General features: G+C 40.8%; 1 protein-coding gene across 1 annotated transcript; it reads right to left on the bottom strand.

The window, feature by feature from the left end:
* Nucleotides 1-1,199: 1,199 nt before the first annotated feature.
* LOC139460254 (glycoprotein-N-acetylgalactosamine 3-beta-galactosyltransferase 1-like) lies at nucleotides 1,200-12,431 on the bottom strand. Its single transcript, XM_071241762.1, has 6 exons — nucleotides 12,363-12,431; nucleotides 10,593-10,692; nucleotides 9,718-9,856; nucleotides 6,319-6,443; nucleotides 3,824-3,883; nucleotides 1,200-1,675 (listed from the first exon to the last, which is right to left on the bottom strand). The coding sequence occupies exons 1-6, from the start codon at nucleotides 12,429-12,431 to the stop codon at nucleotides 1,200-1,202; spliced, it is 969 nt and encodes a 322-aa protein (XP_071097863.1).
* Between the last annotated feature and the right edge of the window lie 183 nt (nucleotides 12,432-12,614).

The following is a 12,614-nucleotide window of genomic DNA, read 5'->3' as shown; positions in this document are numbered from 1 at the left end:
TGACATGGTGTGGTGGCTGGATGGTGTGGTGTTGCATCGGTTTGGCATGTTGAGTTGACTGGATGGTGTAGTGTTGCGTGGGTGTGACATGATGTGGTGGCCGGGTGTTGTGTTGACTGGATGGTGTGTTGACTAGATGGTGTGGTGTTGCATGGGTTTGACATGGTGAGGCTGCTGTATGGTGTGGTGTTGTGTGGGTGTGACATGGTGAGGTGGCTGGGTGTTGTGTTGACTGGATGGTGTGTTGACTAGATGGTGTGGTGTTGCATGGGTTTGACATGGTGAGTTGACTGGATGGTGTGGTGTTGTGTGGGTGTGACATGGTGAGTTGGCTGGGTGGTGTGTTGACTGGATGGTGTGTTGACTGGATAGTGTGGTGTTGCATGGGTGTGGCATGATGTGTTGACTGGATAGTGTGGTATGACGTGGGTGTGACATGGTGTGTTGACTGATTGGTCTGGTGTTCCGTGGGTGTGGCATGGTGTGTTGACTGATTGGTCTGGTGTTCCGTGGGTATGGCATGGTGTGTTGACTGGATAGTGCGGTGTTGCGTGGGTATGACATGGTGTGGCGGCTGAATGGTCTGGTGTTGCGTGGTTGTGACATGGTGATGTGGCTGGATGGTGTGGTGTTGCGTGGGTGTGACATGGTGAGGTGGCTGGATGGTGTTGTGTTGAGTGGGTGTGACATGGTGTGGTGGCTGAATGGTGTGGTGTGAATAAGCTGGATGTTGTGCTGTTCCGTTAGTGTTTGTTGTATGTTTGTGGAGTGCATTTGAGATGTTTTTGTTCGTGGGTGGTATTCACAATTTCGTTTCTTATTATTTTTCAAAACAAGCATATTATTTCTAAAAATTGATAAAAGGCGATGATACCAAGTACCTTGCCCCGATTTGGAAAGTTATATATATCGTTAAATTTTCGAGTGATGTCCTAATTGGGGTTTTTTCAATATGTTCATAGATAAAGCTGGACAATTGGGTATTTTGACAACAATCTCCGAAGCTGTCGGTCTGTTTAGGGAACCCACGGGACGTGGAAATTGACGAGGTCTATATTTTTTAATATAATAAAAGCCAGGAAATATAGCGTTTTATCCCCCGAAAAAGAAACTGAAAACAAAAATGCATTAAAGAGATTTCAAGCACCACCATCCTGATGGATATCAAGTGTTTGGTTACAAACAGGGAACATACGTTTTTATTGTACCCTTGTTCCACAAGAAGTCGTAGAGCTGATGCTGATCACGTAGCCAGCGCCTCCGCTCATGTACCCCCACTTGGTGTATTTCTTGAACAGGTGACCCACATACACCCCCTCAGTCGGGTCATAGTGCGACAACAGAAACTTCAAGTTCTCCATCACAACGAACGTATCGTCGTCCGCTTTCAGAAACCAGTCATACTTGTCTAGATGATGTTTGTAAATATGCTTTAAAGACGCTATTGACTTGTCCGTCAAGTGCTGGCGGCCATCTTTGATATTAAGGTTTAATATGTCCATTCCAGTATTAGGTTTATTGGTTGTCATGACAAACATTCTGTGATCGCAACGTTTCGCCCAAGTCTCGTTCACTGCAGGGATTTTCTTGTTGACTTCTGTTTCCTTTGTTGTTATCCAACAGAAGATCTTCAGTTTTGATAAGGTATCCATGGCAACGGAATCATCTATTAATACTGAAAATGGAACATACTTATTTCACATACTATAATACATTGTTCAATATAACACGATTTCAACAGTATTCCAGCGTTTCAGCTTGAGGTGGGAGGAAAGACTAACGTGACTGACAGCCATTAATGATCGCTGTGTGCCGCTGACCTGCACAGCAAGATGAGACGTCTTAGACCCTTGTTGGGATGTCATAATTGTCACAGACAGACACTTTTATTCAGTAGAAGGCCTCCGGCCCAAAATACGTACAACAGCATGACCATGCCTGTGCTTTTAATATCATATTTACAATTAGGTGTTTCTTTTTATATTTACATGATATAGGAATAGACTGACAATTCTGATAACATCAATGCTCTTACTCTGCATGATAGAAATATAACTGGTATGTGCAGGATATTTACAAATATATTTTAAAATGAACTTGTTTCTCATATATAGAAAATTCATCTTCTACAGCAAAGTAACATTTAAGCTTGCAGGACATAAAGTTTCTTTCATCATCAATTATATTTTCATATCTGCCGCAAGCTTGAAACTGCAACATCTAATTCTAGAATAGTGATAACGGAAAGTGCTCAATGAACCTCATGCTCATGAAATCTTTGCTTAAAACGTGCAATGAAGTCTGCCTGGTTTCCTATTTCCTGACTAATCCAGGCAAAGCCACGCCCAAATGTAAACAGAATGTTTCTTATGTGTGATGCCCATGTATCACGGCCTACATGATACAAATATTTCAACATAATATAACATTGTTTTGGTAGCCTATTGTTTCCTAGATGCGATATTCTGCTCCAATACTTAGTTGCCTTTGTAATATATACCTACTGCAAAGCGTCGTCCACATTCCACAAGAACCGTGTTCGATTGATTGATAGTAGATTTACCAACCTTTAAACTATATTTACAAAATTTGATAAGTACAGATTCAATAGTTTAACAACATGTGGTACCCCTCATATATGACATATTTCAGAACTATACCATAAAATATGTGTTGTCATACAATCAAATACCTTTTCAGATCTAGACAACTGATGTTACTAAACTTTCTCTGGTAATTATTTAGTGAACATACTGCATTATGTGCTTGGTGATAAAAGCCAGGACTGACCTGCTCCAGACTAACTTAGAGGTGACCACAAGCCCCAGGTGTTGTTATAAAGCTGTTTTTCTACACGTGTACCGTCATAAAACCATTTTCCATCTGACCTTAAGGGGCCACCATTCTAAACATAATCATCTTAGTTATATTCAAATTTCCTTTCATGCCAGTACGTTTACAAAACATTTCTAGTACAGTTATCTTCCTCTGCAGATGTGAACATGTGTCGGACATTGCTGAGACATCATCAACAAACACGAGGGAGCACAAATCATCAATAGAAGAGGTAGCAGTAATACCGTGACCCTCTCTTTCCATAAGGGTACAATACATATTTGTGGCATTAAAACACATCCTTTTAGTAACCAACAAAAGTACAGATGTCACATATTCTTTAACATTTTAACAGTTCACTTGACTTGGGTGAAAATCATAACAAAGATATCTGCAGAATTTCTGTTGTACATTACGCATATGTAATTTTTTCAAAATAAATAAAACATCAATGAAAATATTGAACGTATTTACACGCAAAAATCTATACACTATTCACCTGACATTCATTTGACATTACAACAGGAAACGACGATCGTTAGACGTGCTTCAAGGAAACACGCTAGTGCTGCTTCTAAATGACAAGTCTCCGTGAAAATGAATTCCTCATACCTTCATGTCAGAATGATGAGATCCGCCTCGGAGGTAAAAACATTCTCAGCGGGGGAATAAATCTCTTATACCCCGCCACGAGCAATACAGGCTGCACGTGGATTTCTCAAAGGCAGAATAAACCCCTTATACCCAAGTGTGCTATGTTAATGGAACAGCTGTTTTCTACCAGTTTTGACTTTGTGTTAATGCTTTTACAATGTCACATTAAAACATGTCCATAAGATGAATTCGCTGTAGCAGGATCACTCGGGGAACATGGAATTTTATGAAATTTAACGCGGGACGCCTAAAACCCAGTGTTGCCAGAGTGATCCTGCTACAACTTAGTGTGTGCGCCGCGAAGTTGTAACTATGTCTTCCCGTTACGTCCTACCTGAACTGTCTAGGGTGTCACGCATGACTGTGTCCACTCTTGTCGGTGAGCTCTCCACCGCTACAACAGATAACAGACCACTTAATGCAGTGATTCAGCCTTCTCTTTTTTAAATCGTTCGGTTAACGCAATTAGCGACAACAAAGACGATTAACAAAAGGTGCATTGATATTTCAAACTTTTCTGTATAGGTCTTCATACAACATTTAAATGCTTAAGATTTGGACAAATTTGATGTCATCATAAAGAAAATCAATCATGCCAAACTTCAGCTTCCACCGAGACAATTTCAGATAATATTTACTGAGCCCAAATGCATTTTGAGAAAAAAACAGAGCATGGTAAAAACAAGCGCCAAGTTTACTATTATGCCAAAACTGGAACATATGTTACTGGCCTAAGCGGATACCGAATTTCATTGTTGAAATTTGGTGAGTATTGGCCACATATAGGCTTTTCAATTAGAAAAGTGTTCGCATGTACTTGCAAAAAGAAAAGTAGCCCCCAAACTGTTACATAACACCACGCATTTTACAGTGAAATTGGCAGTAGTCCTGTAGCCAAACTGCCCAATTATAGTTAAGGTATCCTGAGGACGACTAGAAAATAGCGCTTTTTAAGAGTTTTGCTACATGTTATCATTATACAGACTAGTGGGCAGATTAAATGACCTTGAAACCAGCTAACATAATAAAAACCCTTAACGCATTTCCACTGTAACAATACATTGTCTATCATACAGACCCTAAAACAAATACATCTGATAAGTCAAAGTAAGCCATTAGTAGGGGGCAAGTCTAGATTATTGCACTTTCTGAAAATGAAGATAATCTCTGGGCTCCTATTTATTATATTTTATTAAGATTATTTAAACATATTTTCTGTAACATATCATTTCAGACACCAGACGTCACTCTATGCAGAAAGTTAGGTGATCACATTTCCCGGCATGCCCCGGAGGTCGCGTGTGTTGTGATACAGAAATCCCTGGACAGCTGTTTCCTATCAAGCGGCATACGGCTGGCTGCCTGAGGGAGCAGGTAGTTCGTTACAAACTTAGGAAAATGTATTGCTGTCGTTGCAAATTGTGTCACACAATTACCGTCTAGTGAATCAGTGTCACACAACCGTCTAGTGAATCAGTGCCACACAACTGTCTAGTGAATCAGTGTCACACAACTGTCTAGTGAATCAGTGTCACACAACTGTCTAGTGAATCAGTGTCACGCAACTGTCTAGTGAATCAGTGTCACACAACTGTCTAGTGAATCAGTGTCACACAACTGTATTGTGAATCAGTGTCACACAACTGTCTAGTGAAAAAGTGTCACGCAACCGTCTAGTGAATCAGTGTCACACAACTGTCTAGTGAATCAGTGTCACATAACTGTCTAGTGAATCAGTGTCACGCAACTGTCTAGTGAATCAGTGTCAAACAACTGTATTGTGAATCAGTGTCACACAACTGTCTAGTGAATCAGTGTCACGCAACTGTATTGTGAATCAGTGTCACACAACTGTCTAGTGAATCAGTGTCACGCAACTGTCTAGTGAATCAGTGTCACACAACTGTCTAGTGAATCAGTGTCACACAACTGTATTGTGAATCAGTGTCACACAACTGTCTAGTGAAAAAGTGTCACGCAACTGTCTAGTGAATCAATGTCACACAACTGTCTAGTGAATCAGTGTCACATAACTGTCTAGTGAATCAGTGTCACATAACTGTCTAGTGAATCAGTGTCACACAACTGTCTAGTGAAAAAGTGTCACACAACTGTCTAGTGAATCAGCGTCACGCAACTGTATTGTGAATCAGTGTCACACAACTGTCTAGTGAATCAGTGTCACACAACTGTCTAGTGAATCAGTGTCACATAACTGTCTAGTGAATCAGTGTCACACAACTGTCTAGTGAAAAAGTGTCACACAACTGTCTAGTGAATCAGCGTCACACGACTTCCGCCTAGTAAATCAGTGCCGCACAACTGTCTAGTGAATCAGTGTCGCACGACTTCCGCTTAGTAAATTAGTGCCACACAACTGTCTCGTGAATCAGTGTCGCACGACTACCGTTTAGTAAATCAGTGTCACACAACTGTCTAGTAAATCAGTGTCACACAACTGTCTAGTAAATCAGTGCCACACAAGTACCATCTAGTGAATCAAACAATGGAACCAGACATGTAACTCTTTAAAAAAACCATTTTTTTACCTTTACAGACTCCAAGTAAGGATAAGAATTTGTGGATAAACAACTTCTTTATTACAATTAAGAGCGACGTTTCGGTGTAGGTCATCATGCACTTGCTTGATAACGGTGTTAGAACCTACACCGAAACGTCGCTCTGAATGGTAATAAAGAAATTGTTTATCCATAAATCCTTATCCTTACTTAGTCCTCCTCTAAATGCCTATCAAAGAAGTTTACCGACTCCAGTCTCCTCCAATTGCCCATGTCAACACCACAAAACACAAAACAAGATCTCCGTCACCTTGGGAACGAGTGTCGGTGTACGTGGCACCCATCCACAGAATAAACTGCAGCATGAACAGGCAGCCTAGCACCAGGAAACAGTATCCTCTGTACATCCTACCAGGGACGTCCTGTTGACGGATCCTGCAACAACAAACACACACTGCTGACTGGTGACTAGGTGCAGTGAGAGAAGGTTGGCCCATCCCGGACCTGGCTTCTACCAGCAGGCCACTGACGAGATAGAACACGGTGGAATGTGGTAACGTGAGACCCATTCAAAGTTTACCTGGGGCACATTGTTTTCAAACCATGGTTATTATAACGTCAGTTTAACTCGTAATCCGAAAGTTAGTAAACGAGCCGTTATAATTTTGTTGCAGGGTCAATACATCACCAATATGTAGAAAACCATTCTATAATTGGTTACTTGGTTACTTCCAAGTGATGGTACTTCCGTCATTGTGACGTAATATAATTGCCGAACTGACGGCCAAAAGAAACTTTACCACTTTAAAATGAAATTGCATAAATATAATTTTCAAAACAGATAATAATATTTTTCTTTTGAACTTTAAGTGGATATTTTCAATCATATTTCAGTTTTCAAATATCCACATTTTACTGATCCGTAGGTAAAAACTGGCGTTACTGCAGCGTCGAATAACTTGAGCGGGCGGTTCATGGACAAATTATAATACCTAGGTCTTCACTAGATTCATGGCTTTTGTACCATTTTCACACAAAGATTTTCTTGTAGAAATAGAAGTACGTTTCTGATTGAATACAACAGCAAAGTATTTATATTCATTTACATTCTGTAAGCAAAAGTCTGATAATACAGATACATAAATATAATCTCGTTTGCTACCATTAGATATGAGGATATTGTTCAGTATTAATGTTTCTATTGATGGCAATACTCGCTCAATACACCCAGTTCTTTCTGCAGATCATCCTTAGAAGAGGATGGCATCATGGTATCATCACCACAGAGCAAAGCGAATAACTTCACGTAGATATTTATGTGGTCATCTTCGAGTACAATCCCATCACAGTTATTGAACATCTTTGAGAGGCATTTAGAAGTTGAATGAGTGAGTTGGGGTTAACGCTGCTTTTAACAGTATTCCAGTTATATCACGGCGTGTCAGCTTAATGTGGGAGGAAAGCCCGGAGTGATGCATGTCTCAGACGTTTACTACCTCGGTGAAAACCCACGAGCACGGGTATGGTGCTGACAAACCTAGAAAACATAATCGGGGCGAACCGAGATTCGAACCCACAATCAAATGTTTTTGGCGTGCCCAAGGGACACAACTCTGCACAGCGAATCGCGGTGCCTTAGACGACTGGGCCACCCGTGCCCCCTATTTAGAAGTTGAAGTTCTAAGTAAGGATAAGATATATGGATGAACAGCTCTTTTATCTTTCCAATCCCTTTCCACCAAGTAGCAGGATAATATCCCGTTACATTCCATCAACAGTTCATGTACACATGGATCATGCTGTCTATAGAGCATTCAGTACATTCATTGATGACGTTATCTATACCACCAGCCGTATCATTATTTTTAAACAGCAAGAAATATTTCTTCAGATGTGATAGGTCTATCAAGAATATCATTGGGTTCATTGTACAATTTTATGAAAATCAGCATCTTCTTCAATCATTTCCTTATAATGATCATAGAGCTTTTCCAAAGGAAGTCATATCTTCAGAATGTCCTTGTTTTGACCATTACCAAAACTATTTCGAATCATTCTTGCTTAGAGAATCAAATTTGTGTTGTAATTTACTTCTAAAATCATTGCCGTGTTTCACTAATGTTTTCTTATATGATTTACTTGATTTTCGGAGGCCATTCTTGTCCGTCATTGTTCTAATTGCATAAAATGCTCTCTTAGCAGAAAGATGGTTTCTCCAAGATATTTTACACTCACGTCCAAACCGTGGTTTACATGGTTTTTTTCAGTTTACCTGTTTGTGATTTGTTAATTATATGCATGTCATCGTATCCCAACTGCGTGAATCGATGCTCACTGGATTGTCTGGTCCGGACTCGATCATTTACAGACCGCCGCCATATAGCTGGACTATTGCTGAGTGTGGCGTTAAACAACAAATAAACAAACACACATGTTACGTTCACCCATACACAATATTCACTGCTTCTCCGTGTGGTTACATCGGGTGTATGTTCCCAAGCTGCTACTGGAATTAATGCTGATCGATTAATGCAGTTTTTTTACGCAGGCAAATTATGAATTTTGTACCCAGGAATATCAACCGAGTCAAAGTAGTCCAGTTTTGTCTCAGCAAAACCAATTACATCAAAATTGCTATTGAATTGTAAGAAGTGATTAAGGTCTAGTATTCAGATCGCATACATTTAGATATATATGTCGAATGTCGGGTGACCATCCAGGATTTTGTTTGTTTATGACCGGGTCAAGTCTGTTTACATTGTCATATTGAGAGAGTTGCAGGTCAAGGTAACCTCATTGACAGTCCCATGACATCATTTCTCCACTCAGATCACTGTGATCAGCATATACTCTCTCCAGTTTGTCTGTCACCAATTTGGGGGAATGAGCTTCTTTCTTCTCTCATTCATGACGCTGGGGGCGGTTGGGTAGCCTATACATGGTTAAAGCGTTCGCTCGTCACGCCGAAGACCCTGGTTCGATTCCTGACATTGGTTCAATGTACGCCGCTCATTTCTGGTGTCCCCCGACGTGGTATTGCTGGAATAGGACTAAAAGCGGCGTAAAACCATATTCCTCATTGGAGAGCTGTTCATTCACTCCCTACGGGGTACTCCTCATTTGAGTGGGGTGCGTTTTAGGAGTCCCGATGGGGCCCTCGACGGTGCACCTCTCCCACCTTAAGAGTTTCTTTTATGAGTGGTGTTATCTTCTGTTATCCCGCTGACTATTCCTCTTTCCCTCCACTGTATGTCTATCATGTCTTCTCTCACCTGGTGTAGATCACTAGGTAGGGAGCCAACACGCTCCATATCGTTCTTAATATCATTTTTCAAGTAATCCACTTCCAGCGTATGCTGTTTGTTCAATGTCTAAGTGGCAGAGCGAGTTCCAGTCTGCTCCTCGACAATGTCATCACATGCATTGCTCATGAATTGAACACTTTTGGGGAGGGTCCTAACAGTAGCATCTGTTTTCTCCAACCTAGTGTTCACGTGGCTCATTTTCATATTCACGTCATTCACAGCAGTTTCATGTGTCCAGCTTGTCTAGTTTGCTTATAATGAAGTTCATTTTCTCGTTCAACTCTGAGACCTTGGATCATGAGGTTGTATGATAGAGACTGTGGGTTGACGCCCACCCCCTGTGGGACCAGAGATCCGGGGGCGGAGAACATGGCGTGTGGTAAATACTGGTGTCCCCAGGCTACTTGAGACGGGGACGGGGGTTGGATGTAAGAATCATCAGTGGGGTCTCGATGAGCAGATTAAGACTCCCTGACACCAGCGTGGGAGTATCACTAACGTGTGATAGAGCCCCAGTAATGCATTGTGTACCTTTCACAGAACCTGACACAGAAATGAGATTTATACATTTTAAGTTGACATTTGCCTCGGCGAATGGCTGGCTTCTTCTTTTGTATTTCAATAGTTTCTGCAGTTTCCTTTTTCCAGTCTTTGGTATGCAGAAATTTGGTTGTCAGAAATATCGTAGTCAGGGTGGTCATAATATTTTAATTTTTTGTACATTAATCCAACCTTTTGCACACATATAAGCATATGGATGTTAACATATAAGCATATGGATGTTAACATATAAGCATATGGATGTTAACATATAAGCATAACATGTTAATGAGCTTATGGTGAATCATCGACCCAGTGATAATAACAGAAAACGCAACCCGCAGATATATATTTACTATTGGATGAAATACGTTTAGATTTCATATGTACTTAGAGAGGTATTTAAATAAAAATGATGATTTGTTTCTACGCATTGATAGAATTATCAAAATACAGGAACAAGCTACTTCGTATACTTTCCACATTCCAAAATGTTTCACTATTTTCTTTAATTTTGGACTTCAGCGTCAGTCATTTTGAATTTGGTTTCAACTTGGGTAAATAAACCGACCACACGTGTTCACTGGAACAGCCGATAAAATGTCAGTGTATATGTGTTAATCAGATTTGACTGCGCTGACATTTTCAGCACGAATATTGAACTGACTGTCTGCTGCGTATGCCGATTGTCTGGCCTACTATACATATGTGCCTGAACAGGGCAGCTCGGTATCCCCACAAGTATGCGTGTTCCTGTGTTCCTGTCGCCACTTGGACTTGGTGACGCCAACACATCCAGACAAGTTGAAGTCGTCCTGTACACATATGGAACATGCCACCTGTACACATATGGAACATGTCACCTGTACACATATGGAACATGTCACCTGTACACATATGGAACATGTCACCTGCACACATATGGAACATGCCACCTGCACACATATGGAACATGCCACCTGTACAAATATGGAACATGTCACCTGTACACATATGGAACATGCCACCTGTACACATATGGAACATGTCACCTGCACACATATGGAACATGCCACCTGCACACATATGGAACATGCCACCTGTACACATATGGAACATGTCACCTGTACACATATGGAACATGCCACCTGTACACATATGGAACATGCCACCTGTACACATATGGAACATGTCACCTGTACACATATGGAACATGCCACCTGTACACATATGGAACATGCCACCTGTACAAAGACTGGTATGATTTTTATGTTCATTTCTATCTGAGAACAGCCCATATCTACATATCTACATATCTACTTCCCGTGATCCATGTGTAACAGTGTTGTTGAGTCTGTGGGGACATGGGGATTATGGGTAAATGTATAGAAAATGCATCCATTTCTAATTTTGTCAGCAGATGTCTGTGACAATTCTGTTTTGGTACAAGTGTTTTACATAATTCTCGTTATGTTGTTTGTTGTTCAGTTATATTTTTAATGAAACTTTTATATTCGTTTATTATCCATATGTGTACAGGTGGCATGTTATTATTTATAATGATAATAATAATAATGAGCAAAAACAAGAGTGAAACATTTAAAAGTGGAACCAGTGAACGAACATTGCATTCGAACGAGTATTTTTTTCCCTTCTAAATGTGTCTGTGTTTATATAACATTGTGAATACTTTTTTCTCATTGTAATTTGTTTAAATAAAAATTTGAATTAAAAATGTAATTCATTTTAATATATTATAGTGTTTTCGCATTTTCATCGAGTTCATGACACGATGAATCCGCATGTGTACGTCATTCAGTCAATCGACGTTCACGGTGGGGAAATTATTTTATTGTAAATGTAATCTAATGATTGACGCAGTGTTGATGCGACGCATCAAACGTTTTCTTGTTCTTTATGAAATGACGACAGCCAATGATATTGAATGTGTCTGTGCCAAGCTCCGTACAGCCAGTGTGTCAGTGATCACATTCCAGAGAGTGGTCGGGAAGTGATCACAGCCCCGGTGCACAATGTGATCGTAGCGTGACGTCAGTCGAAAGCCAAAGTTAAAGTATGGCTGTTCCTATCACCTGAGCGTCCCAGGTGCTTTAGCTTGTACACCAGGGATACCTACCTATCTGGGATTCGAACCCAGGTTCCTGGCAAGGCTTTTGTGACGCAGCACAGCGAATTCAGGCGTTTTACGATTCTCGGTGTCCCGTGCTCTTGAGACAATAAACTGCTAAAGCATTACTACCTTTAATTTTAAAACAAAGTGAGAACTCGTAGTATAATATTTTATTTTCAACCAAACCATGGATGAACATGAACACAAGGGTGATCCCCACTGGTGGCAAACTGTGTTACCGGGTCACTTTCTTTTGTGTGCTGTTTAACGCCGCACTCAGCAATATTCCTGCTATATGGCGGTCTGTAAATAATCGAGTCTGGACCAGACAATCCAGTGATTGATATCATGAGCATCGATACACGAATTGGCTACCCGATCCCATTAAGGGGCCATTACACCAAACGGCGATCGCTCTGCGCTCCTTCTGCGTCCAAAAATTCGACTTGAGCGCAGGGGGATCGCCATACTCAAGAAAACTCTCTTTTGGTGTAATCGCTCCTACGACCGTTCTGCCTTCCTTCTGCGACTAAATATGTTACTCTTGTCAATGTCACTGCGTTCCCTGAACGACCTAGGCGTTCACTGCGATATCTCTGCGCTCCCTCTGCGTCTCCTCTATGTTCCCTCTGCCTCCTTATTGCAACTAAC

The sequence above is a fragment of the Haliotis cracherodii genome, unplaced genomic scaffold (genome assembly GCF_022045235.1).
Source record: "Haliotis cracherodii isolate W230 unplaced genomic scaffold, xgHalCrac1.p SCAF_14, whole genome shotgun sequence".
Classification (NCBI taxonomy): domain Eukaryota; kingdom Metazoa; phylum Mollusca; class Gastropoda; order Lepetellida; family Haliotidae; genus Haliotis; species Haliotis cracherodii.
This window is presented reverse-complemented; position numbering and strand designations above follow the sequence as displayed.

Coding starts and splice junctions, on each gene's coding strand:
- LOC139460254 (XM_071241762.1), bottom strand. CDS start 12,431: ATGGCGATCCCCCTGCGCTCAAGTCGAATTTTTGGACGCAGAAGGAGC. Junction 6,444..9,717: donor AACCCCCGTCCCCGTCTCAA/GTAGCCTGGGGA, acceptor TTGTTGTTGCAG/GATCCGTCAACAGGACGTCC. Junction 1,676..3,823: donor TGACACCCTAGACAGTTCAG/GTAGGACGTAAC, acceptor TTCCATTTTCAG/TATTAATAGATGATTCCGTT.